This window comes from Crocodylus siamensis, chromosome 3 (assembly GCF_052110815.1).
Source record: "Crocodylus siamensis isolate JL-2025a chromosome 3, ASM5211081v1, whole genome shotgun sequence".
Classification (NCBI taxonomy): Eukaryota; Metazoa; Chordata; order Crocodylia; family Crocodylidae; genus Crocodylus; species Crocodylus siamensis.
The window spans coordinates 210,860,822-210,888,754 of record NC_143397.1 but is presented as its reverse complement, the minus strand read 5'-3'; the positions used below and the strand labels follow the sequence as shown (position 1 = coordinate 210,888,754).

The 27,933-nt window shown below is 41.1% G+C and overlaps 1 protein-coding gene across 8 annotated transcripts in view; it reads right to left on the bottom strand.

The window, feature by feature from the left end:
• Positions 1-1,672: 1,672 nt before the first annotated feature.
• Positions 1,673-27,933, bottom strand: part of RALYL (RALY RNA binding protein like) — a 709,413-nt gene continuing 683,152 nt past the window's right edge. For all 8 annotated transcript variants that reach the window (XM_090040250.1, XM_090040251.1, XM_090040249.1 and 5 more), the window contains one exon: positions 1,673-6,220. In XM_090040250.1, the coding sequence (XP_089896376.1) occupies positions 6,203-6,220 (18 nt within the window). In that variant the 3' untranslated portion in view covers positions 1,673-6,202. The remainder of the gene's footprint in view (positions 6,221-27,933) is intronic.

Below are 27,933 nucleotides of genomic sequence, written 5' to 3'. Positions count from 1 at the left end.
ACCGCATTCAACATATAAATATTAATACTTTTGTAGGTTTTACGAAGCTACTAGGAAATTTTTCTTAGCTACAGCATTAAAAAACAATTTTTGAAAAAAATAATATAGGAAATGAGATGTCACATTAGATTACATCATTCTGATTACAGTCTCGCTTCCTATCTTTTACTCCTTATATCTTGCAGCTAAATTTTAGTATAACTGTAGAAACATTAGGACTAAATTTTCAACTTGTCTGTAGCAAAGTGTCCTGAACTGAAAAATATTCTATAAGTGAAAAGGTATATGAACAGAAAAATATATCTGATGTCATGCAGTAAACAGTAAGCTGTAATAAAAGTTATTATTCAACTATATTTATACTGTTGTAATAAATAACAATAACAATAATTCCTGTGTAGTATATAAAAGTATCTATAAGATGAATAGAGTGTATGGAAATGTTAACATTTCCTATTAAAGTATCATCTTGGGTATGTGGAATTGATTCCCTGTTAGCACCTGTTTTAGATCATTCAAGAAAAAATTAAAAAGTAGTGGAGCAAGCAAACATCCTTATTATGTCTTAGTTGGTGAGCTATTGGACAGGGCATCACCAGTTCCATAGCACACCCTAGATGCTGTATTTGAGCAGTAAGTAATGATTAATTGTAAGAAAACTTTATCCATTGATGGTATTGTCAGTTTCTTCCACAAATTTAATCTGTCTAGGTGTCAAAAACTCCCTTGGGGGTCTATGAAGTCTAGATGCAAATGATTTTGTTATTTTACATATCTATATGATAACAATTTGAAGTCTGTTCCTATATTCCTTAAGTATATTTGCTTTACTTGCACAAAGAATAAGGGATGAAAACAAATATAATTCTTCTGTTTTATTTTACTGTCCACTGCTTCATTTTATCTTTTCTTTTATATCATCATATACTAGGTTCCAGTTTAATTTTGTGTGAACTGGTAGAATGGATGATCTTACTGTACGAGTTTAGCAAAAATTATAAATGATATGATATATAACTTTCATTGTTCATTTTCATAGAATCATAGAATCATAGAAGTAGGGTCGGAAGGGACCTTATAGATCTTCAGGTCTGACCCCCTGCCAGGGCAGGAGAAAAAAAAAGAAAAAGAATGGGCTCAAATGATCCGAGCTAGGTAGGCATCAAGCTTCCTCTCAAAGACCCCCAGGGTAGGAGCCAGCACCACTTCCCTTGGAAGTTGGTTCCAGATCCTAGCCGCCCTGACTGTGAAGTAGTTCTTACGGATGTCTAATCTAAATCTCTACAATTTTATTGTATTGCTTTGGTGAAAGCTGTTAATAAACTACTACTACTTCTATGAAAGTATATAGATTTTTAATTTCTATAGACACCTAGGGTCTAACTATGCTATTGGTTTTGTGGGACTCTTCATAATTGAGTCTCTCAAGTTTGCAGTGCAAATATAAGCAAACATGCAGGTAGGGCTATGAATGCATTGAGTGATCAAATAAAATGATATATAAGATAGTGATTTGTTTATCACTCTTCCTGCTTTTGGCTACACAATAATATTTTACAATATTAAATGCTATTTCTCAGTAAGGAAGGGAAATGTCCTCTCTCTAACCCTAAAGATTCTCTGGACTCACAATCTGGCAGCACAAATTACAAAACTGGATTAGTGCATAAATCAGAGAAAATATTTATTTACAGACATGTAAAAATTATGTTACAGCATTTTAAAGAAAGCCATCATGAACCATTACACAGGTATACATGGGCAAAACTTTGAATGGTTTAAACTTTACCTTTCAATACTGCCTATTAAAAAATACCACTGCTTACAAGGTTATAGCTATCTACATAGTTTTAATACAATGATTTGGTTTTTATTTCTGGAACTAAAAGCAATTATACACAGAACCTAAACCAAACCAACAACCGTACATAATACAAGAATTTACAAAAGTAAAAATCTTTTCCTCTTGAGCAAGCTGTAAAACTTATTTAAGAAATCTTTTCCATTCATGCAACTGCACAGATTGAAAGAGCAAGATCTGTGAAAGAGCCTTATGATGTAGGCCTAAGGAGAAAATAAGTTAGTTTAGGATCTTGAGTTAGAATTGTATACAAGTGAGCTGCAAAAGCTTATTATTCAGTAGTCATATTGACTTTGAGTCCCAGCTTTACAACAGTAGTAGATATTTTAACCTCACTCACCTCCAGTTACCATAAATGATCACTGCATGTTAAAGTGGCTCCAGATAAATACAGCTACAAATATCTTCTTTTTATGACTATGCAGTGATGTCTATAAGATAAATATTTAAAAATGACAGATTGAGACACACTGTTCATTTCTGGGTATATTGGCCCTTCGAGCTGAATATTACGGGCTTGACTCTAATTTAAAATAGCCCCCTGCGAAGTACATCAGAACATAAAGCTGCCTTATAGCAATTGTAAATTACATCTGCACCTATTTTTAAGTAGCCAGAGGGTGCAAAGGAACATTAGTATAAATGAGAATTTGTTCCTTTATGTTTACTGGCTCTTCAGTATTGCCAAAAAATGAGTAATGCAAAAGAAACTAGGAAACCAAGTGTTTGTGACTTCAGCCAACTGTATATAGTTTACTGTATATACGGAGGGCAATGAAGCATCAAGTTCTATTTAAACTACCACCATCTCTTCAGTGATTTCAATCACATGTGCTATTAAGAAAGCTTGATGCGAGAGTAGTTTAGACAGTGCAACAAATCCATGGCTTGCAAATGAATAGTATCTCTAGGTCTCATCTTAGATGTTGCTCTGCCTGAAAAACACTTCCAGGAATAAAATCATAGTGCAGAACAGCAGTGATGGTTGGGACTGTGAAATCATTCCTGTAAATACTATCTAGGGATGGTAGAATGGTAAGGAATACTGTAAACATCTAACGCAGTACAGTACAGTTCACTGGAACAGAGTTGGGATGGCTCATTCAGACCAGATCTCTAACATGGAGCTATAACATTATATAACTACTAACACAATTATCATAATCAATCTACTAAGATCACATAAGCTTCATGATTTCAGAATGCCCCCCAGCTCTTCTCTACTCCTAACTGAATTACTAGAATTATTTTTAATGTTAACTAAATACAATGATATTTATTGTTATATTTTTGTAGCTAAACAATGGGCATAACTTACATTTGTGTATATTAAATGACATTATATTTCCCACCAATATTATTGTAAACTTGAATAACAACAAAAAATGAATAAATATATCTTTAAAATATATCAGTGATTGCCATATTAATAGTTTTCTTGGGTTAAAATTACAATTAGTAACATTTCTGCTTTGGTTTTCTGGGATTGTCACCTATAGCAGTTCCTGACACATCCCTTATGATGAGTAGTAATTACTCATGCTATTTTTCTCAATTCCACTCTCACTTGAGCTGGCATAACTCTAATGACTACAGGGAAGTAACCCTGAATTTATCCCAGGATTACTGAGAAGCATATTCTTATACTGGCATAGATTCCCTGTGCATTTATAGACTGTAGGTGTGTCTACACATGCAGTTAAAGTGAAGCAATACACTTTGGAGTTTATTGCCTCTTGAACAAGCACCAGGGACCACAGCACATTGAGCCAGGAGCAACGCATGGAGCAAAACACATGGAGCAACCTTAGCTGATAGGAGGCCCGGGGGGAGGGGGGAGGAACGTGGGTCAGCCTGTCAGCCTGGGGCTGCTCCCCATGGCTCAATGTGCTGCAGAGGGGCTGGCTGGTGCATGAGGGTGCTTCAGCATGGTGCTAGCCAGCAGGCAGTCCCTTCCCTGAAGCACCCTTATGCCCTAGTCTGCCAGGGCAGCATCTACATATACATTGCTGAGTTTTTACTACACAGTAGGACAGTACTTGTATTTGCAAGTACTATCCTGCTGTGGAGTAAATTAGTTTACTCCAGCCTAATAAGGATGCATGCGTAGATGCTAAGATGTTTATTGTGCAGCTAATTAGTCTACTGCATAGTTAATGGCTCATGTATGTTTACTTTCCCTAACCAATAGATGAGGACTATTACTTCCTACCTAAAGTCAGTCAGGATGGATCTTTTGCATATGTCTACCATTTCTTTCTTGTAAGGTCATCATCATTTACCTATCAAATGGGTCTAATCCAAAATATATTGAAACACAATGGTAGTGTATTTCATTGGCTTCAATATACTTTTGATCAACTCCTATGGACAGTGGTTGAAAGAACTGAATATATGGTCCTTTTGTGATTGGTTCATTAAACTTCCAATACTGAGGGATGTGCATATCAGTTAAAATCACACTTCTTTAATCCACTTTTATTCAATTATGTCTAAGCTTCACTTACTTGGATGAAGTTCTTAATTGCTCATCTTTCTCCTGTCTTTCCTATATGTGATTAGTTTTAAGTCTTTCCTTCTTTCTTATGAGATGTACAGCATGTAGAGACATTCAGTCTTCCAGGAGAAACCCTTCTAGGATTGATTTAATGCTACTTGTTCACAAGTTATTTTTCTCTTGGAGCAACCATTTTCACTCTGGGAGAAAAAGCCTGAACATCTGTCCACTTGTGGTTTCTCTTGGAAAGTAGTGACTCTTGCAGGAGAAAGTGAATGTCTATATGGGTGTTTATACACGTGCTTCAGAAGTGTGTGTGTGTTGGGGGGCACTTTAATTAGAGTGGCTCCGAGAGCTGCTTTAATTATAGCACCTGGAGAGTCTCATGTATCACAATCCCCATGCTTAAAAATGGTGGCAGGGGTGCTTTAACCAAAGTTCATTGAATGAGCTTTAGTTAAAGTGCCCCTATTGCTATTTTTAAGAGCAGGGATGATGATACAGAAGACACTTTAACTGCAGCATGGAGCAGCCTTGTTGCTCTTGTATAGCCACCCTATGAGACCTATGTTAGACAGACATCCCTCTCCTGCATAAAATGTTGTTTATCTATATCATATAAAGATGTGGATATCTTTTCATACCATCAGAAATGACAACAAGAATAAGCAAGCTTATTCTTATCTATATCACATAAAGATGTGGATATCTTTTTGTACCATCAGAAATGATTACAGAATAAGCAATCACTTACGCACTTTACATAGCTTAAATGTATTAAAACATATCTGAATGAAAATGCATCAATGTTGTTTGGAAGGAACTATTGTTTATTAAGAAATTATATATTGAATTCTCTTACAGCCTTTGTGAAAATGAATTATTCCAACTTCAAGCATTTGGAGACTGCTTGAAAGGTTCAGAAATGGAAAGACTCTATTGACTGAATGTGAAAGAAACATTTTTAAAACTAATTTGGAAGGTTTCAAAAATTGGTAACATTAAAAATATTTACCTCTCTGGAATACAGTTTTAATGGGACATGCATTGGCACAAACTTCTCCATAATTTAAAACAAGCTGTCTTGAGATATAAACAGATACATGTATAACAACTGTGCCAATCTATGGCATCACCCAGAGGGTTTGTCTGAAAAAGGGATTAGCAAGTGGATCCAATTTACTGTTTATCAAAGAATGATCTAATATTTGACATACTTGCACGTCTTAGCAGTTACAGTGAAATGGTCCATGAATAGACAGAACTATCACTTTTTCCTTCAACAGTATCCCTTCACATAAACATAATTATTTAAAATTACGAATATAATAATTCAAGTAATGAAAATACAACATTTGATCATAACTCAGGTCATAACATGATATTGTTTGAATTAAGCTGTAAACAGAGAAGTGCAATATCACCTGACTTTAGATATGATAAACAGTAAAACATGCTAATCATAAAAATAGCTTTTACAAATATACATTTGTATACAGTGTCTCCCACACCTCTTAAATATGTCCTTCATATTAGTATCATACAGTACACTGGCCTTTAAGACATCAAAATTAAAAAAATAATACCAATTAATAGCCAGAGAAAAACACATTTACAATCTAAACCATAAAAATCTGACAATTGTACAGCTTAGAACATATAAGAAATGGAATTTCTAATATTTGAACCATAATGTCCATTTTAATAAGTAAATTGAGTTTCATACAAATTGGATCAAACGTGTTGTTAGCTAATAAGAAACTGCAGTTCAGATTTTTCTCTGTGTTTAGGGGAAGTCAGAGTTTCTCTCCTCAGCCTCCAGACGGATCACACATGACATCTCATCACTTGATCTGTAGAAACTGAGAAATAAAATTCTTGCTTTAGTATGAAGATCTGGGCTTTGTTCAAAACCACATCAAAGATAAACCAGGACAAACTGTCAGGGAAGAAAAAAGGAAGTCTATGACCACTTTATTTTCCTTATTTTGTCTTGTCATTCAACACAATCAATCTGACTTAGATACCTACTTAATAAGTTTGTGAGCTAAAAAGAAAGCCACATAACTCTTACTATAGATAGCTAAAACCATAATATTCCTAAATTAGAATACACTGCCCAGAATTAATTACACAGAGGGTGCCTCTACACAAGATGTTTACTGTGAAGTTGACTAATAAGTTGTGCACTAAATGTCTTGCATCTACACATGTGTATCTATTAGGCTGCAGTAAACTAATTTACTCTACGGCAAGATAGTACCTGTAAATACAAGTACAATCAGCAAGATAGTACCTGTAAATACAAGTACTATCCTGCTGCAGAATAAAAAACCTTGCAGCAGCACACATGTTGATGCTTCCTGGGCTGGCTGGGGCATGAAGGTGTTTTAGTGCAGAGGCTGGCCCACACTGAAGCTCTTTAATGCCCCAGTCAGCCCCGTCACAGCACATGGAACTGTGGGGGGAGCAGCCTTGGGCTGCGGCTGCTCTGATCTTGCTCTACACGTGCATGAATAAACTCTGGAGCTGACTGCTCCAGATTTAATTGCTCCTGGGTTCACATTCAAATGATGTGCCTGGGAGAAATTTAAGTGCACTAATTGCATTTGTAGACACACCCAGAATTAAATAACCACCTGTCTCCAGAAGAAAGTATACTTTCTTCAATGGTACTATGCTAAGAATTGTAGAATAATTTCAACAGCCGGCAGGGAGTAAAAGATTGCTTCTTATCTGTGCCATAATGGAATGTCATACTTGCAATATTATATTGATTCTAAAGACATTCCAAGTATACTACATGTGGCCCCCTATGTTTCTGTTGCATAATTAGAGAAAAGCAAACATGTTTTGTAAACATTTACATTTAATAAACAAAGTTTTAAAAAGCTTAAATAAAAACTTTTTTTCACTAGTCCTACTACTAAGAGCACAATCCCCTCTGATGGTTGTCACCCCTTATATCATAATTTAATTCTCCCTTTACAGTCAAAAGGTCACAGAATGTTTCCTGTATTGGTGAAACAGTGTTGGGGGAAGGACTTACAGTTCCATTCATCCTTGTGGATGTGTATCTCTGTTCTGAGTTAAGATGATAATTTAAAGCCATTATTCTCCACAGGCATGGAGAGAACCTTCATATTTTCCCATTTTAGTACCAAATCCCTAGATAGATTTAACAACATGAAAAGAATTTTCAATCCTCCCCTTGAGCCTAATGGCTCTTAAGCAGTTATAAATCTTGTGAAAGAGAGAGAGAGAGAGAGAGAGAGAAAGCCCTGCAGTTCCAATGTACTTCCTGTTAGCCACATAGACAGTTCTCCTTTTCTAGCCTTTTCTTCACCTTGTATCACTGGCACATTATGTATGTATAAAGGCAATAATTATCCATGGAAGAAGAGAGACAGATTTTCAAATTATTTATGGAAGCTATTTTCCTGCCGTAAACCTTCCAGGCATTTACCTGTCAGTAACATTAAAAAATGCTTCATTAGGTTACTATTATGAAACATTACTGCTAGCCTTCTGGATCTAAATCATGAATACTATCTTGTTGTCACTTAAAAACAATGGTAAAAATTTACCAACCTCACCGGAAAAATAAAAAATCATGTGTTTTCTTTCTTCATAAAGGCATCTTATTTGCCTCTTTCTCTTAAAGCCTGGGAAGGAAGGTTAAAATCTAAGATAGTCAAGCTTCTTTTTTCTCCAAAATGACAGTAACCTAGGGCAATGATTAATCTCCTGCAATATAATACTAATTTTATTCTATTTCTTTCTGCTGAATAGTGTGTAATTTATCTACTGGCTTCATAGTAACTGTGCTGATATTAAAAAAAATCTCATGATGACTAATGTTTTTTCTAATCTTTTCATTTCCTTCCAGTTATATATATAAAAACACCCTGACACAACAAGGATGAGACTGAATTACATTGAAGGTAGGAATATGGTTTACATTTGATATGGCTATAAGGGAAAACTAACTCAAAAAGCATGGTTTGAAGATACTGTGTAGAAAAATGGGATGACCCAACTTAACATAGAGCTGCATAAATAATGTCCAAGAAACAAATAGTACATATGGTCCTAAGCATGATAATATCCCTGGGGAAACTGCAAAGATATTATGAGGTATTTATTGGCTCATTTTCCAGTTAAACTCATTTGCCTTTTCTGTTTTGCTCCTCTTTTTTTCTACATAGTTGGCCTTTTACATGCTAGATATTGGAGGGATTCTAGTTAATCATAACATTGCATTTTAGCTTTTCAGGACCACTACTGCTCTTACAGTTATGGTATCATCTCTCCAGTTTTTTCAACAAGATTCAAACTGTATCAAGTAAACCTAATTTATGTGTTCACTGGGGCACCTCCAGGAAAGACCAGGACCAATGGATACAAACTCCTGGAAGGCCGCTATGGGCTTAATACCAGGAAAAACTACTTCACAGTCAGGGTGTCCAGACTGTGGAATAAACTCCCTCCAGAGGTGGTGCAATCACCTACCCTGGAGATTTTCAAGAAGAGACTGGACAGTCACCTCGCTTCAGTCACCTAACCCCAGTTGTCTTCCTGCCTAGAGCAGAGGGGCTGGACATGATGATCTGCAAGGTCCCTTCCAGCTCCTAACAATCTATAAATCTAAGGATAAATTTTACCTTGCTATAATATGAATACATATGCAAGATCAAAACTGGATGTTAATATAAAACTCCATAGAAAATGAAAGAGTTGCATTACCTGGTAGAATCTACTGGCTTCAAACTATGCCCAACTCAAAAAAGAAATCACGGAGTAAATCAGATAAACCTATAACAGGTGTAGGCAACCCCAAACGTGCATATCAGAGCATGATGCTCTCATTAGGGAGGAGTGCCTCTCCCCCTTAGTAACAGAGCATTTATCAGCTCTGTTATTAACATTTAGCACCCCATCAGAAAACAAAGACTCACTCATTACTTCAAGCTCTTCTTAAACAGCCTTTTTCAAAGGAAGGAATGGAGGGACATTACCAGTGGAGCTATTGATTAGCTCCAAAAAGCACTAAGCAGACGCTGTTCTATTTGCCTTACACAACATTAGCTAGCATACCACATGCTGGCTGCAGTCCATGCTGTGGGAGAGAGGACGAAGGGCTCTTTTTTAAAGCAGTGAATGGTAAAAGAGGGCAGAGGAGGGTAGGGGGAAGCCAGGCAGACCCTGCTGCGTCTGCCAGTCTTTGCTGGAGCTCCAGCCAGGGAGAAGAGGGAAGAGGCCAGCTCTGCTATGGAGCAGAGAGCCCTGCCCAGCCCAGCCCAGAGAGCATGCTGGGTTGCTGAGGGAATTGGATTTAACCTAAATCAGCAGGGGGTCTGGGATAATCATTGCATAAACTGGTTTGACCCAAATCAATGAAGTCTGATACTACATTCAACCAAGTTTATCCATGAACGACACATGCCCCCGGAGGCTGAGGGGGCACAGTGACCACCTGCAGGTGGCGGTGGTGGCGGCGGCAGTGGGGGCATAGTGGTGGTGAGCGGAGAGCTCCCGCAGGCGGCCACAGTGGTGTCAGCAGTGGGGGGGGGGGTGGTAAGTGCTGACCAGTTGTCAGCGACCACCCATAGACACTGCTAGAGATCCGTGATCAATGCAGGCAGGCTGCTGCCAGTGTCAGTGGTGGGGGTAGGGAGGTGGCGAGTGGTGGCTGCCCACAGGTGCCACTGGCAGCATCAGCAGCCGCCGATCACAGGGGGTGCATTGCCAATCTCAGGGGGTGCACATGCACCTGCATGGACCCACTATGCGTTGACAATGGGTTCATCTCAAATCAGTTTCAGCCATTTTCAAACTGGTTTATGTGCACTGACTGCCTTTTCTGTCACAGGTTTAAACCATTTCTGATGACTTAAAGCAGTTTATGTGTAATGTCTGACCCTAGCCCAGGGGCCTGCCCAGAGCCCAGGCAGGCAGGCTGTGGCAGGCAGCCAGGAGGCTTCAAATGACTGCACCAGGGCTTGTTGCTGGCAGTGGGTGCCTTGGGGTGGACAGTGGGGAACGGACTGCGGATGCACTGCCACAAGGATCAGGTACCTTATGGCTGTCCCTGGCACACAACATTTTACAAGTCAAGGTTGCGGGTATTTTTGGCACCCTGCCCCAAAACATTGCCAACCCCTGCTCTATAGGATGTTCTCTGGTTCTCCCACTGGAGTAAAGTTTAGTGGTTTTATCCTGGTCTGACCATGATGGTCCAGTAATTTTTCTCTTTCTGATTACTAAAACAAGAAAAAAATCACTCCCTAGTTCAAGATAGTAGGCCTTGCTTTCTGTAAACCATTTTATTCAGGCAGAAAGATGAGTTAAGATTGAGTTATGTGTCTCTGAAGCATCATTGTATCATGTCTATGTTTATCCAGGCCTTTTTTCCCCTCCTTCTTTTTACATCCCTCTCATTGTATTAAAACCCACTTGTTGTGAAGGAAATGCATAGTAAAAACATATAATGATATTTAAAAATTAAATGCTGAGCATTATCAAAGCACACTACTTTGCTGTAAGCCTCAACACGTTGCATGGTTGCAAGGATTATTAATTGGTTGAACAGCATCTTCTCTCTTTACTTAAAAACATGAAGTCTTAATTTAAGTAACAAAGTTGTATATTTAATGGAGTGTCTCTTTGAATTCTGTAAATTATAAAATCCCAGCTCAGCTGATAAAAGCAAGTGAAACCAAATGTAATTGAAGGGATTGGCATTTGTAACATATACATAGAATGTAACAAAGAAAATTACAGCAGTTTTTAATGCAAAACCATTTGTTAGGAGGAAGTGAGGGAATATTCATTGCACACACTGGTTAAGAAGGATTTTAAAGTTGCCAAATATAACATGGAGAATGAAATGAAGCATATGCATTTTCTTTAAAGTTTCTCTTAGATGTTGGAGCATGATTACATTTTGTACTTTCTTCTAATCATATATTAATTAATGTTGGAAACTTTAAAAAAAAATTCTCTCTGTTTTGTGTACACAAGTGTAATTGATATGCATTGTTAGCTCTCACTACATATGGGAACGTGTGTTTTACTCTTTGGGAAAAACAAATACTTGTCCTTTCCAACCTGGTTTTTGTACTGACATGATTCATTCTTTCTCTTTGTCTGTCAGTGTTCTACAAATTCACCAACGAAAACGAGAAAATGTGAGGCACATCACCATTTTTATTTATTTCATTAATCCATGGATAAGAATATTATTTAAGCTTCCCTTCTCCACTTTGACACACAAATATTTCAGCAGGTGATACCTTAGGGTGCTAATCAGTAAATGTGATTGTGAACTTCCACACTTATAAAATCTTGACTTCTACCTAAGTGATCCTAACAACTGGTTTGAAATACTATAACCTGACTCCCTGAAATGAACAATTCACATCCTGATAGGATCAGTTCAGTCCTTTATTTTTTCAAGACATCTACTATGCAGTTTGGTAGCTCTTTTGTTTATTATCTTAAAAACTGAAGTGCTGTTTGCTTTGTCCATGAACATATTCCCTGGCACCGTTTTGCTTCAGTCTCCTTACCCAAATTTTCTGAAACCTAAATGAAAACCTTTGGCAAAAGAGATAACAATGTTTTAAGTCTGTATGCCCTCTAGTTACGGTTTCTAAATTGTTTTATCAGTGAGTTTCTTTATAAACACCATTCTTTGGTTAGTTTTTAAATCACAGAATCATAGAATCAATGAGTCAGAAGGGACCTAGACAGATCATCTAGTCCGACCCCCTGCCGTGGGCAGGAAGGAGCACGGGGGGTGGGAGGGGTCATAAGACCCCAGCCAGGTGCCTATCCAGTCTCCTCTTGAAGATCTCCAGGGAAGGTGAGAGCACCACCTCTCTGGGAAGCCTATTTCAGGCTCTGGCCACCCTTACCGTGAAGTAGTTCTTCCTAATATCTAACCTAAACCTATCCTCCCTCAGCTTGTGGCCATTGTTCCTGGTGACTCCAAGGGGAGCCCTGGTGAACAGACTTTCCCCAAGTCCCTGCTGCTGGCCCCTGATAAGGTTGTAGGCAGCCACAAGATCCCCCCTCAGTCTCCTCTTGCAGAGACTGAAGAGATTCAGGTCCCCCAGCCTCTCCTCATAGGGCTGGCCACGGAGGTCCTCAACCATATGCAATATAGTCACAATCAATTTCAGTATTGCTACCGTTAGTTAAGGCCTACAGGATGTGGCTTTTCTATATTACTCTTTCAGATATTATTTTACTATATGTGTGTGTATACACACACACATATATATATATACATACATAGATATAGATATGTAATACAATAACATTATACCTTTTTCTTTTACAAGAAAAGTGTTGGTTTTTTTTTGAGAACAGTAAAATGGGCAAAGGGTGCGAGTTATTCTAAAGCAGGCCAGTGCATTATGGACTCAAGTCTTGCCCTCAACATTCTCTGAAATCTATGAAAGTTGAGAGCAACTCAGCTTCACAGAAGCAGTAAATGTGCTGATGCCTCAGTGTTTCTTGAACCTTGAACATAAGCACATGCCATGCCAAATGCCAGGAGTTATATGACTGTCTGTGATAGCATTCAGGCTCTGGGTCTGTCTTTCTAATGGTGTTCCAGCCAGCTCAGCTGTATGAACCTTAGTTTTACAGAATGTTGAAAATGAGATAATTTTAAGTTGGCAAATGCTGTCAAAAAGTTATAAAATAAAACTTCAGCTGATTTAACCTCTGCTTGATGTGAGGAGCAAGGATTCCCCAGTGGAAGGGAGTAATACAATTAGCATTAATGCTAAAGGCAAGAGTTCCAGTCCTACCAATGCCAAGGGAGTAGCACTGAATGTAGGGTTTAAACTATAAAGAACTGCTGAAAATTCTACCCTAAGGCCACTCAATATGTCGACACTTTTAATTTTAGTTTTTATCGTCTGATTGAACATAGGGGTTTATGAAAGTAAAAGACAGAGAACTAGCTTGAATTAGTTATAAGGAAGGCATCTGTTCAACTCCCCAGTCTTACTATGAGTTCCAAAACATATCAGAGGAAAAGGAAGGAGCAGGGGGAGGGGTTGAGGGGGTGGGAAGGATGGGGGAGAAAATAAATTGATAGCAATGAGCTTGAGGCTGGTCCATTCCAATCAATGAGACATTTTCTAGCCCAATATAAAGAACAAATTAGAGAGGTAGAAAAATATGACATGAGAAGACAAGAGGGAAGGAAACTGAGGGAGGAAGTTGACATAAAGTGGTGTTATTTCACAGAGGTTCAAGTAGCAAGATCGAGGGAGGCCCAAGGAAGAGAAGGGAGTGGGGGGGAGGGGGAGGAGGTATGGCACAGTAACAAGAAAGCGTATTGATGAAGGCATTTCAGATGGTGGCAGTACTGCTATGGACGAATTAATTAAAATAAAAAAAGGCAGGAAAATACTATACTCATTGCTACTGCCCAGTAGGGATGGTGTCACTGTTAGAGCCTGCCAACACTACATCGCTGTAGAAATGAGTTACGTCACTGTAGCTCATCACTATGGCAATGTAGCATCTCATGTAGATGTGCCTAGTATGTTTGATCTTTTGTTTGTTATTGCTTATAAGTATTTGATTAGAACTGGTAATGTGCTCCACATCTTTCAGACTTTGCAAAGACCTGTTCTTAATGAATAAAAGTATCATGAGGAACAGGGTGGAATCAGTGTCGCTTGATATCTCTTCCAACTTTGTAATTCTATAATCTTTTCTTACAGTGCGTAGTGAAGCAGATCCATGCACATACACCTGCATTGTGACCTAGTGTTGGCTTTCCTCACTTGGACTTGTATCATGACATCCAATTGAGCTTAAAGAACCTAATACGCTCCCATCAAAGTCCACAGGAAAAAGTTCAGTTGAATTCAATGGAAGCAGGACTGGATTCTAAGATAGTTTATGTAGCTCTCTGTAGCCCTTGGAATAGAATAGTCTTCTATTTCTTTTTTGACAAATTCTCTTTCTTAAAATACACTGCTTCTAGAAACTCATCTTACTCTGTTGATAAACTCTAGGGCAAATGGCAATGGGCAGAGATGGTGAGTCTGTCTATGGAGTTCAGGCACTTTAAATATCTCTGTAAGACATTAGGATGAACTTCCTTAGTTGGGAGGAAGAGGAAAGTTGACTTAAATTCTGTGCTTTTTGGGGCAGGAAATGTACCTTATTCCATGTTTGAAAAGTAAGGTGGAAATTTACTGTGTTTTGTAGTGATCAATAACAACAACATACTGGGAACTTCCACTGTGCAAATCAGCATAATAGGTTGGCTAAAATGGAATTTGATTAACCTCCAAATCATGATTTTGGCAGGCTGAGCCTGTTATTTTATTTTTAACAGGTTGCTTTTTTGTATTTATGGGAACCAGAGTTCTAACATCTTATAAGTTATTTCCCTTTCGGACGTCTATAAATGTCTGCATGCTGATAAATTCAATCTGCCTTTCATGTTACGGTATTAACCATGCAGAAAATCATCTAAGTAACATTTATATTTTCTCCATAAACTAAGACCTTTTGGTATAAATGGGCCACTAACTGCTGCAGCTTTGGGACTGGTATTGAGAGGGATAAAAAGAAAGTTTATAATTTTTGCCATCTTATACAGAAAAATAACACCCTTTCAAATTTTCAGCATTTACTCAAATCTAGTCTCATGAAGACACTTTCTGATTTACAGACATAGCGTGAAGAAATAATGGTCCCTTGGATGATTTATTATTCAGCATTCTTGAGTCTCAAGCATATTGATAAAGCCTATGAAATAAATATTTTCTGGGGGAACTCAAGCTATTTATTTGCAAAGACTGACACATTAGAAAAAATGTGCAATGTGTGCTGGTTGCTTAATCTAATCTGGAAATTCTTTGGTTTAGCTGAAGTTGAAATGCTTGAATGCTTAGCCAAATGCAGAGAGGATGGGCAGCATTTAAAAAAATGTCTTGGTATCCCATTCTGGCTGCAGAGCATTCCCTGTCCTGTGCCCCCAACTTGGACTGCCTCTGCAGTATCAGGGCTAACCCTGCTTCTGTTATGCCTCTTTCACTCTATATGGCTTGGGAAGAAATGCCATAAATCATTGGGGGCCAACATTTTTGACAGGTGTGCCACAAATTAGTTGTGCTCCCCCCCAAGTACCACTTCAACCCCTTCTGCCAGATCTACTGCTCTTCTTTCTGCCCCCTGCCCAATCTGCTGTTTTGCTTCCTGCTTCTTTCCCTCTGCTCCCAGCCCAATCGGATGCTCTGCTTCCTGCTTCCTGCCCTGCCTGCCAATGTGCTGCTTGTCTTTTCCCCAAACTCACAGAGGCTGCCAATGCTACCTGTGGCATGTGTGTTGAAGGTTGGCCACTCCTGCCATAAATAAGCGTGGGAGAATTAATTCAAAACCAGATTTAGTTCTGATCCTGTAGAAAGCAAACACAATTCTTGATGTCATATATCTTGACTTCAAAAAAGCTTTTGATCTGGTATCCTATGATCACCTCTTGGCCAAACTGCCCAGTTGTGGCCTTGGCTCCACCACGATCTGCTGGCTGGGAAATTGGCTTCGTGGTCGGACCCAGAGGGTTGTGATTGATGGCAGTCACTCATCATGGTGCCCTGTGACCAGTGGGGTCCCTCAAGGCTCTGTCCTGGGACCCATACTGTTCAACATCTTCATTAACGATGTGGACATTGGAGTCGGGGTGGACTGGCCAAGTTCGCCGATGACACCAAACTTTGGGGCAAAGCATCCACGCCAGAAGATAGGCGGGTGATCCAGGCTGACCTGGACAAGCTCAGCAAATGGGCAGACGAGAACCTCATGGTGTTTAACACTGATAAATGCAAGGTTCTTCACCCTGGGAGGAAAAACCTGCAGCACCCTTATAGGCTCGGCAGTGCTACGTTGGATAGCACTACAGAAGAAAGAGACTTGGGGGTCATCATTGACCACAAGATGAACATGAGCCTGCAATGCGATGCTGCGGCTAGTAAAGTGACCAAAATGCTGGCGTGCATCCATAGATGCTTCTTGAACAAATCCCGTGACGTCATTCTCCCCTTGTACTCGGCCTTGGTGAGGCCACAGCTGGAGTACTGTGTCCAGTTTTGGGCTCCACAATTCAAAAAGGATGTGGAGAAGCTTGAGAGAGTCCAGAGGAGAGCCACGCGCATGATCAGAGGTCAGGAAAACAGATCTTACGATGACAGGCTGAGAGCTATGGGGCTCTTTAGCCTGGAAAAGCGCAGGCTCAGGGGTGATCTGATGGCCACCTATAAGTTTATCAGGGGTGACCACCAGGATCTGGGGGAACGTCTGTTCACCAGAGCGCCCCAAGGGATGACGAGGTCGAACGGTCACAAACTCCTGCAAGACCGTTTTAGGCTGGACATAAGGAAGAATTTCTTTACTGTCCGAGCCCCCAAGGTCTGGAACAGTCTGCCAGCGGAGGTGGTTCAAGCACCTACATTGAACACCTTCAAGAGTAAATTGGATGCTTATCTTGCTGGGATCCTATGACCCCAGCTGACTTCCTGCCCTTTGGGCAGGGGGCTGGACTCGATGATCTCCCGAGGTCCCTTCCAGCCCTAATGTCTATGAAATCTATGAAATCTTAAAGTAATGTAAATCAAGAGTAATTCAACTTAGATCTGTAATATTTACATCATGTTCAATGAATTACTTAGAACAGCTATAAAGCCTCTGTCACCTTCACAAATTAAGAGTTAAAAACTTCATGTCTATTTTTTGAGAAAATGAAAAATAAATAATTTGTGATTAATGCTTGATTCTTGCATTAAAGTATGTTCAGCTAGAGAGTGTTAAGTGTCTAGTTCTGCATTACAGGCAAACAATTTGGATTTGATTCTTTTTTCATCAGTGTAACACCTGTGCAGTTACCACCGATTTTTATCTGGACTGGAATTGGCATAGTAAGACTAGAAATATAGGGCACTAGAGAGTCAATGACATTTCACCAAGGTGATTTTGTCTCAGTCATTCTAGCATTGCGTGTAGGAAGTATTTGGCTTGATTTGATCAGTCTGTGGGAATATTTTATCCCTGAACCTGTCTGCTATGGTAACATATGGGAATGTAGCAGTCAGAACTGATTTTTAAGTTATGTTTTTGGAAGTTTTAAAAATAGGCAATGAAAATGAAATATTTGATATTTCAAAAATCTTGAATGCTATGACAGGCGTGAAATCATTTGTTATTTCTTAACAGGAAAAGTTAAAAATAGGGACCTGTCAAAAACAAAAATTACTATAAATCCCCCTAAATCAAAACAAAGAACCCAGAATCTAAATAAACATCCTCACTAATGATAGATTGACTTGTGGATACCTGAAAGATTAACCAACAGCACAGACAGCTAATTGAGTTATCTCCCAGAGCAATGTCACAAGTTATATAGGCAATTTCTGAAAAAAAATATTAACATCATGCTGAAGTGGCACAGGAGTAATCAGAGTAGCTTTGACGCATCAAACATATTGTCAAGATGTCACCCATGCTAGTATTTCAAAAAAGCTTGTAGCCAAATTTCTGTCAGTCTAAAAATTCCAAACATTATCTGGTTTTCTATACAGCTTGTATGGTTGGCAATTAAATGTAGTTTGGATTGCCCTGGCATGGTATTGGGTTTTAGCAATTCATTAATTCTTTCAGGAGGCATCTAAATACCAGGAGATTGTGCCAGGTGTTTCTTAATCTTCTCTTGACCTTTTCTGTAATTTTATTTCCTCAGAAAGGGAATGTCCAATTTTAACAGCTGCAATATGTGAGTGGTTTCTTTCAACTTCAGTGGGAATCCATACCTCATAATAGTATAAGGCACAGTTCATCTCTAAACCTCAATACATGTAGTCAATCATTTCATTGCAAGCCACTAGTGGCATTTATACTACTTAGTATCACCATGTCTTTAGACTGTGCTTACTACTTCAAGATTAAAGTAGAAGCAAAAGGATTTATTTTACCTGCATTGAGTTTTTTTGGCATTCATTTTTGGGTTTATACTGCACTTTCATGGGCCATATACTCATCTGTGGTAAACTGCTATGACTTTAATGACTTCAGTAATTAGAACAGATTTACTGAATCTGACTGCCATAAAACAAGAGTAACCTTCAGTGACATGAAGTGTCTGTAGGAGAAGAATCACATTTTGAGAACTGAAATTAACTCAGTGCTAACTGGCTGTATGTGCTTGAAAAATATTCTGACAGGTAAATAAATATTACAAATGCAGGAGAGGCAAAATCAATGAGCAGAGAGTTTTCCTGAGGAGAGAAGTAAAAAGGGTGAATCTACATGTGCATTAATGCACTTTAGTTAATGTGCAATTCAATCTACTACCTCTATTGTGTGGTATTAGGAAAATGCACATTAGCTTGTCTTAATGCACATTAACTAAAGAGCATAGAGCTCCTATCAACGGAGGCTGCTGCGATGTGCTGTAATTCCAGTGTATCAGAGCAGACTTGATTAATCAAGTCTGCTGGAACATGGTAATTACAGTGCTGCAGCAGACTCCAGTGCCACATGTATCAGTGTCCCCACACAGAAAAAAGATGGCAGGGTATTTTAGACCAAAGCTCATTCAATGAACTATACTTTCCACTGTAGAGACACTGATACATGTGATGCTTTGGCTGCTTTTAATTAACCTGGCTCTTGGAGCTGCACTAATTAAAGCTCCACCCTCCCCTGCCTCCTGGAGCACATCTATAAATGCCCATGGTTTCTAAATGACACTTAATGTGCATTAGTCTATTTTAATGCACATTAACTAAAAGCACATTTTAAATTTCTTTAATGCACATTATAATAGGCTAACGCTCATCAGAACTCATGTGTAGACATGCCCAGGGTAAGGCCTTTATTTTTATTCCGTTATTGTAGGTATATCTGCTAGTTCTCCTAGGCTAGGGACACACATTACACATAAACTGGTTTAAGTGATCAGAAACTGGTTTAAACCTGTAACAGAACAGAAATTCAGTGCACATAAATCAGTTTCAAAATGGCTGAAACTGGTTTAAAGTAAACCTGGTTGAATGTAGTATCAGACTTAACTGATTTGGGTCAAACCAGTTTATGCAATGTCTATCCCAGACCTCTTGCTGGTTTAAGTTAAACCAGAGTCCCCCAGCTTTGCAGCCCTGAGCTGAGCTGGGCTGTCTGCTATAGAGGGTAGAGCTACTCCTGCCCCTCTGTTTCCTAGCCACAGCTCCAGCGGAGACTGCAGGCACAGCAGAGTTTGCTTTGCTTCTGCCTCCCCCACGCTCCCATTGCCACTTGCTGCTCAAGCAGGGATCCCCCTGCTCCCTCCCTCCCATCTCCCACAGACCCCAGCCAGCATGTGGTATGCTAGCTAATGCTGAGAGATGTCTGTGTATGTATGTCTCCAATTTCACTGCAACAGGACAAAGGCAGATAGGACAAAGGCAGAGAGGTCCATTAGGGCCTTTTGGAGCTAATCATCAGGTCAGCTGGTAATGTCCCTCTACTCCTTTCTTGGAAAAAGCTGTTTAGGAAGAGCTTGAACTAATGAGAGAGCCTTTGCTTTCTTCATGGGCTGCTAAATACTGTGTTATTAGCTTCCTGCCTGTCAGGTTTGCTACAGACAGTATGAAGAAGCAGGGAGAGGGAAATTGAAAAGAGCTCCGTATCATCAACAGATGCATGCACTGCACACAGTCTTCCCTCCCCCTCCCCTCTTTGCCTCAGAGTGCTAGCCAGGGCCTGGGGTCTGGCAACACTTCCATCCCTTGAGCAGTGAGCGGGGAAAAGCCTGGGACTGTGCAGCTAGGGTGGGGACTTAAAGCCCTTCCTAATCAGAGCATTCTGCCGGGGTCTGGCCACCTCCCCTCAGCTTAGCACTGAAGAAGGGAAGGGAGGCCTGTTCTAGCACCCCACAACTTCATTTTTTCAGTCCAGAGGGAATGTCTGTTGCAAATTGCTTCAACCTAGGCAGGTTAGACTAACCTGCAAAGATTGAATCAATTCAGGCTCAGACTTTTTGAATGTCTGTCCCTAGCCCTATTGATAAGAATAGAAATGTCAGGGATTTCTTAAATTCCATGATTGGAAAGGGAGTTTTTAAAAAATGTACCCCATTTTGGGATGGATTTTCATGCTAAAAGTTTTAGTTTTCTCCATTGTGCTGTGTGGTGTAAGTGTGTTTTCCAGATATGGGTCTAGAAGCCTGTTAAGTCATTCATACTGTTTTAAATTTTGATGTTTTAAGAAAATTTTGGTATTGATTCCTATATAGAGAAAAAGCATAGAAGGTAAATAGGGAAAAGAGCTACTAATTTACTTTTCTTATCTCATATGCTTTCCAGATGTGTAATTTCAGGCATTCAGAACTGCTAAAGGATATAGTTGACACAAATACTTGCAGCTTGTGCAAATGCCTAATGCAGTATGTAGGAGAATGCAAAAAAGAGTTACATGGTTTAACCCCTGAGCAGTGTTTAGGAAGTCTACCACTGAGTGACTGCCAAAGAAATGTGAAGATGGCGAGGCTTTTCCAATGACTCATTTATATAACAATGTGAACAATAAGCAAGTCTACTGTGCTATTGCATATATTAAATATAAAATGGGCATGTCAGGAAATTTCTTGCAATTTCTGATTTCATGACATACTTTTACTACCTTTTCCATTTTTTTTTCAGTCAAAGGTTATTAGATTTACCACAGCTTTAGAAGGTACATCACATTAGTATCTGTCAGGTATACTGCTGCTAATGACTTTCTTAGCTTGCTCAAGTACAAACATCTTACACTGATATTCATCAAGCGAACACAACCTTTTACCTATTCATTTGTCTCAGGAATGAAGAGCTTCGTGCTCCTCTGATACTGAAAAAAAGAATTCAGCAAAGTCCAAAGTGTTCAGTACAACAGGGAAATTATCCTACTAAATTTTCTCCTGACATGAAAAAAGATCCTTTTGATAAAAGATTTTGACTCAGCATTTTATCTGTTGAAGCAATGCTTTCTAAGCAAATGAGCACAATATAAAAACATACTGCAAACCTGTGAGTGAAACTGCTAATGCTTGTGGAGGGGCAAATTTTATTGTTTCCATTCATTATAGCAATAGAACTTCAATGAGGAAGATTATATTGGAGTCAATGGCCATGTCTACATAAGGCACTACTGTGCAGTAGTGTTGGTGGGGTGAGGTACTAACTGTACCAGAAAGCTAATAATGAGCTATTGCACAGCTCACTGCTACTGTGCAGTAGCATTAGAAAAAAAACATGTGGGGTTGCTACTGCACAGTAATGCTGGTTACTGCACAGTCATTTAGTACTTGATTATGCAAGTACTAAATATCTGAGCAGTAACAACTATACAGTCTGCCACTCATGTAGATGTAGCCAGTGTGGCCAGAAGTGGATTCAGGATTTTGCAAAGGTTGGGTTCAGGGGAGACTGTTCCAGCTGCTCCCAGCTCCCCTCTCCTATCAGGCAGGCATACAGCAGGAGCAGCAGCATGGGGCTTAGAGACTAGAAACAAACATTCAAAAAGTATGAGCCTGAATTGATTCAATCTTTGCAGGTTAGTCTAACCTGCAAAAATTAAACTGGTTTGCAAATGAACACATTGTCCCTTTTCATTTCAGAAATGCAGGCATGTGCCTGCAGTGGTTCAGGTGAGAAGCCTAAGGGTGCTAGAGCAGCTCTCCCTTCCCTTTCATGGGGAAGGTGAGCTGAGACGAGGTGGTGGGGCATGGCCAGGCCCTGGCAAGCCTGAGTAGGGGTTTAAACCTTTACCTTGGCATGCGGAGTGTGGAGGGTAAGGGAAGAAGGAGTGTAGCCAGACACCTGTGGCTGGGCGGGGGTGAGGAGGGGAGCTCTGCCCATCCCAGCGGCTCCCTTACTGTCAGGAGCAATCTAGTCCCCTTAGAGGGGGACTCTTCCCCCACCTCCCTCTCCCTCATACCTGGTGGTGGGCAGGAGAGCTTTGTGTGGTGCTGGAGGGGAACTCTTGCCTTTCCTCCTCCTTCTCCTTTGCCCCCTCCCCGCTGGCATGGGGTGGGGAGGGGGGTTCTGGGTGGGGGTGCCCAGCCTCAGAGGAGGACTCTTGCCTTTCCCCCTCTCCTGTGGGGCAGGGGAGGTCTCTGTTCAGTTCTCTGGGGCTCTCTTTCCCCTCCTCCTCCCATCCCCCAATACCACAGGGCTGAGAGGGGATCTCTGTGCATGGCTGCCAGGCCCCAGAGGGGGACTCTTTCTCCTGCTCTTACTCACCATGGGGTGTGGAGGGGGGAACTGTTCAGTGCTGGAGTGGAACTCTTCCCCCTCCTCCTCCCCAGGGTGGGGAGAGTGAAGCTGTGTGCAAGGTTTATTCCAGTTTCTGACTACTTCATTTGGCTTATGTATAATGTCTGCCCCCAGCCTATGTGTCTCCAGCCAGGTAAGAATGTTCCCTTCCTCATTCCCTTCCCCTCTGTGCTCAGGAGCACATTCTCTTCTCTACATTACCCACAGGCAGAGGGAGAAAAAATTATTTGAAAGGTGAAGGGGGTGGGCTGACAATGCACATGCATCCCCTCCAGCAGGTATGTCTGTGGGGGAAGAGGTAGGAAGATCAAGGCCCCAGCAATGAAGGATGGAGTGGGACACAGGCAGAACCCACTCACCCCAGCCCCTGCTCCTGCCCTAACCACTGGGGCCTTGATCTCACCCTCCTCCCCCATGGTGGTGAGAGAGGGAGTAGGTTTGGGGCAAGGGTAAGCCCTGCATGTTGGGGTAGGGCACAGGATGGAGCCATGAATGTCTTGTCGGGGGGGTGCCCAGCATGGGGAGGAGTTGGCAGCTCCCACAGCCTCAGTAAGGCATGGGGGCCGTGTGCCTGAGATCTTTCAGACGAGATATCAGGAGGTGCTACTTCACTGTCAGGGCGGCTAGGATCTGGAACCAACTTCCAAGAGAAGTGGTGCTGGCTCCTACCCTGGGGATCTTTAAGAGGAGGCTAGACCCCTTGCTGGGGTCGTTTGACCCCAGTACTCTTTCTTGCCATGGCAGGGGGTCAGACTTGATGATCTGCTTAGGTCCTTTCTGACCCTACCTACTATGAAACTATGAAATTATGCACATGGGGGGAGGGTGGGCTGGGGGCTGGGTCCAGGCTCTTCTCAGCAGGGAGGTTAGGCTGTGTTGCACTCAGGGTGGGTGGTGCTGGTGTTGGGAGGGAGGGGTTGGGGGGCTTACAGAGAATTTTGGGGTGGCTGTAGCCCCCTCAGAACACCCCCACCCCCAGTGCTGCTGCCGCCTGCCCCAAACACAGAGTAGCCCAACCTTCCTGGCGGGAAGACCCCGACAGAACCCCAGCCCATCCTGCAGCCTACCCCGCACCATGCAGATCTGGGAGCACGCGCCCCCTCAAGCCCTCCCAGACTGCATGTAGTAGGATGAGTCACATCCCCTGAATGAGCCACTCATGGTTCAGTCCTGCACCCCGCTCTGGCTGTGTAGCACCTGCCCCAGCCCCAGCCCCAGCCCACTCCCTCCCTCACAGCTTGTCATGTGTCCTTCTCCACTCCTGCTGCATCCACCAGAAGCCCATAGCTGGGCTGCTTTGTGGCCTACTGCTGCACCACATTTGGGGAGGCTAAGCCCTGTTAGCCCCCCACTTCCACTGCTTATGCCATTCCCCCTGGCTTCCCTGCCTCTCATGGCCACTGCTCTCTGCTGTCTGGGAGTGGGAGGACGCTCTTAAGTCACTCCTGCCCCACTCTAGCAGCTTTGTACAGGAATCCAGAATTGGCCAGGGATAGCAGGTGTAGAGGTAAGTGGGTGTGTGGCTACTCCCAAGCTAGCAGGGAGCATTGGGCTGGCCTGCCCACCATTACTGCTGTCTTCTACTGAGCCCAGCTCACCATAGAGCCCAGCCAGAGTGGGTCAGGAGAGGCTGTGGAGTCTCCTTATCCCTAAGACATCAGGGACAGTGGGGACAGTGACAGCAGCAGGCAAGGCAGGAGGTGAATAGGCAGGGAAGGGACATGCCATGGATGGGACAGGAGCAAGGAAATTCTTATTTCCTTCAGGAACTTAAAAAGAAGTCCTTGACTGCTTCTCCCATGACACAGACTCAAAGGATGGAGGGAAGGTGTGCACACCACTGTGCCCCCTCTGGATCTGCCCCTGAGTGTAGCCTGCATTGATGTAATCAAGAGAAGAATTTGGCTTATAATCCTTAAAGCATATATGAAATTCCAGTTTAAGTGGCTGGAGTGTGAAATACATTAGATCAAATTCTTCATATACTGCTTGAGATATGCAAATACAAGACCTAAGCTATGTATGACTTCCTAACATGCCCATTAGATTGGTTCTTTTCAATATAAATTACTCCCTCTTTTGAATTCATATTCAAAATAATGAAAGTAAACTTAAATATTCAAGGTTCCATACAGGTTTGCTAAAAAGTAATTTTTATTATAACCATCAGTAGGGACAAGAATTCATGTTAGGCCTCTCAAAGTAGGTGGGATGTTCTATTGGTTTAAATGGGTTTTGCATCATGGTAGTAAATATACCATGGTAAATATACCGAAATAGACCTAATTTTTAAAGCAGAATTGGCATAGTGTATATTAAATATTTATTCAATTGGGTATATTTTAAAAGTAAGTGTGTATGGCACTATGCTGCAATGAAGGAAGCTAAAACAATGATATTCTTAAATCATAGAATAATAGAATCATAGAAGTAGAGTCAGCAGGGACCTTGTAGATCTTCAAGTCCGACCCCCTGCCTGGGCAGGAGAAAAAAAAAAACTGGACTCAAATGAGTCCAGCCAGATAGGCATCAAGCCTCTTCTTAAAGATCCCCAGGGAAGGAGCCAGCACCACTTCCCTTGGAAGTTGGTTCCAGCTCCTAGCCGCCCTAACTGTGAAGTAGTTCTGTGAAATCGTATGACAATGATTTTTTTTCCATGTATGCAGGAAACTATATGCAGGAAAAAAATAACTTATGCATTTTAGTTACTGTTTCCTCTATGTCTCACAAATGAGTCTCCATTTACAAAAAGTAAAAATATGAAAAATAACAAGAAAGGAAATTAGGCTGGATATGTACAATACACATATTGTATTGCATGCTGCACATGTACAAGATGTTTACTGTTCAGTGACTAATTAACTGCACTATAAATGTCTCAGTGTCTACACATGCACCATTATTAAGGCACATAAAACTAAAACTCTGCATGTTTTTTGTGCGCAGCAGTGCACATGTAGACACTGACCAGCTGGCTAGGGCACAAAGAAGGGTTACAATATGTCTGAGTTTTCCTGAACATGTTCTGTTTTTAGATCCTCCGATCTTGGTCCAGGCAGTTTTTTTAAATATGATCAAACGTCCAGGATTTTGTTCAGCTCAGCTTCAGAATTTTTTCTGGCACCTCCCAGCTTGCCCTAGCAAGGAGGTGCTTGGGGCTGGGGGAGCAGGGTGCACATACACATGGCTAGCATGTAGCCAGGTGTGGGTGGGAGCGGCCTGGCAGCTGGATACAATTAAGTCTGTGTGGGGCAGGAGTTGGAGGGCAGGGCTTGGGGACTGTCTTGGCTGTGTATGTGCAGTGTGTGTGTGGCAGGGGTGTGTGTGAGGGGTCAGGTACCTGCCAGCAGAGCTGTCCCTTGTGGGGGGTGAATTGGGGAAGGTGGGGCACTGGCAGCACCAGGGGGTTGCAGGTCAGGAGGGGCAGCAGCAGGGATTGGGGACTGTGGGTTGGGAGTGAGGGGAACTGGTAGGGCTGGGGTGTGTGGGTCAGGAGTGAGGGGCAGCAGCAGGGCTGGGAGGAGCTGTGGCTTGGGAATAAGGGGTGAGAGAATGGGCAGGGCCAGGGCACTGGCATATCACTGCTCCCCCACAGCCATATGGGGGGGCAAGTGCCCTCTTTTTTGGAACTGGAAATATGGTAACCCTAACACAAGGGTGCTTCAGTGCCAGGACTATCTGCTGGTCAGCCCCATGCTGAAGCATCCTTGTGACCCAGCCAGCCCCTCTGCAGCTCACTGAGCCTGGTCTGAGCAGGCCTGGGCTGGCAAGCTGACCTGTCAGGCCCCTGACAGCCAGGGCTGCTGTGACCCTGCTCAATGTACTGCAGTTTGGGTACACATGCAGACACATGCTTGGGAGCTTCCCAGGAGCAATACATTGTGGAGCAATATGCACTGCAGTTTATTGCTGTCCCATAATGGCACATTTAGAAGCACCCACAGAGGGTTAGCATGCAGGAATGAAATATGTAGATTAAAAAAAGGACAATATGGAGGAAATCATTGTACCTAACAGAAAAGTGTCTAAGAGATAGGGAGAGAAGGTTCTTTGGGTAAATAAGAGATAGGGAATAATCAACTGATCTCAGCTGATTCTATCTGTGCAGTTAGTGTGAATCTGCAATCAGTCCTAATAGGTTTTTTATTTTCCTTAAACATCTATATTTCTTAAACTTGATACAATTAAAAAAAAGCTTTCCAGACTCAAGGCCTAACTCATAACTGCATTACTCCTTTTTCCATTCTGACTTCACTGATCTCAGTGGAGTAATGCCAGAATAAAATTGGAATAATGCAGTAATAATACATCCTTCAAATGCTATGGAGACTTGGCCAGAGTCTTATCTGATTTACACCATTGTAAATCTGTAGTATTTGAAATTAGTGGAATTTCCCTGGTATATCTGAGATCATAATCTGGTCTAGTGACTGCACAACTACTGAACCATCACTGTGATATTATTTTATTATGATTATTTATTATGATTGGCTGACAACTTGATGGAAAGTATTTTTCTTAGGCGATATAATGTAGATATGCACATGCATATAATTTATTGCAGTTAATTAGTTTGTGAATATTTTGTTTAGGCATTGCCAGAAAATGCTATTTTTAAAATCTACAGTACCTCAGGCTGTAAAGTAATTAATTAGCTGTCACCTTTGTTATTTAGAAAGGGATTGTGATGATAAGTAGTCATTCATATTAAGCCTATGCTTCCTTAGCGATTGATTAACACTATTTGAAACTCCAGTTCAGAGAAATAACAGAAAAACATTATAGGACTGTGCTTGCTACCTCAGTTGCTAAGTCAATGAAGTGACAGAAAAGCTGTATTTGCTAATTCCAGAACCTTTTCCAGTACCTTGCATGCTCTCAGCTACCACATACACTGCAAAGGGTACTTGGGAACATGTGTAAGACAGAAGCCACATCACAAAAGGAAGTTTAAAGTTCTCTGCTTTTATAAGTATTATGCGGACCTTAGCATTACATAAAATAAATACCAAACAAATTGAAGGGAAGCTCCTCATTTGCTTCTATGGCTTTGTAGGCTGTGGTATTTTGTCATGGACTTAAAGATGCCACACAAAATAAAAAGGAGCAATTATATTAATGAATTTTCAAGAATTTAAATTTTTGGCTTCAGTCCTGTTGAAGGATCGGAGTTAAGCAGGTAGCTAAAAGCTTTGCTCCTTAAGTCTGTGAAAAAGTACATTATATAGCTGAACAGAATAAAATTCTCTTTCCCA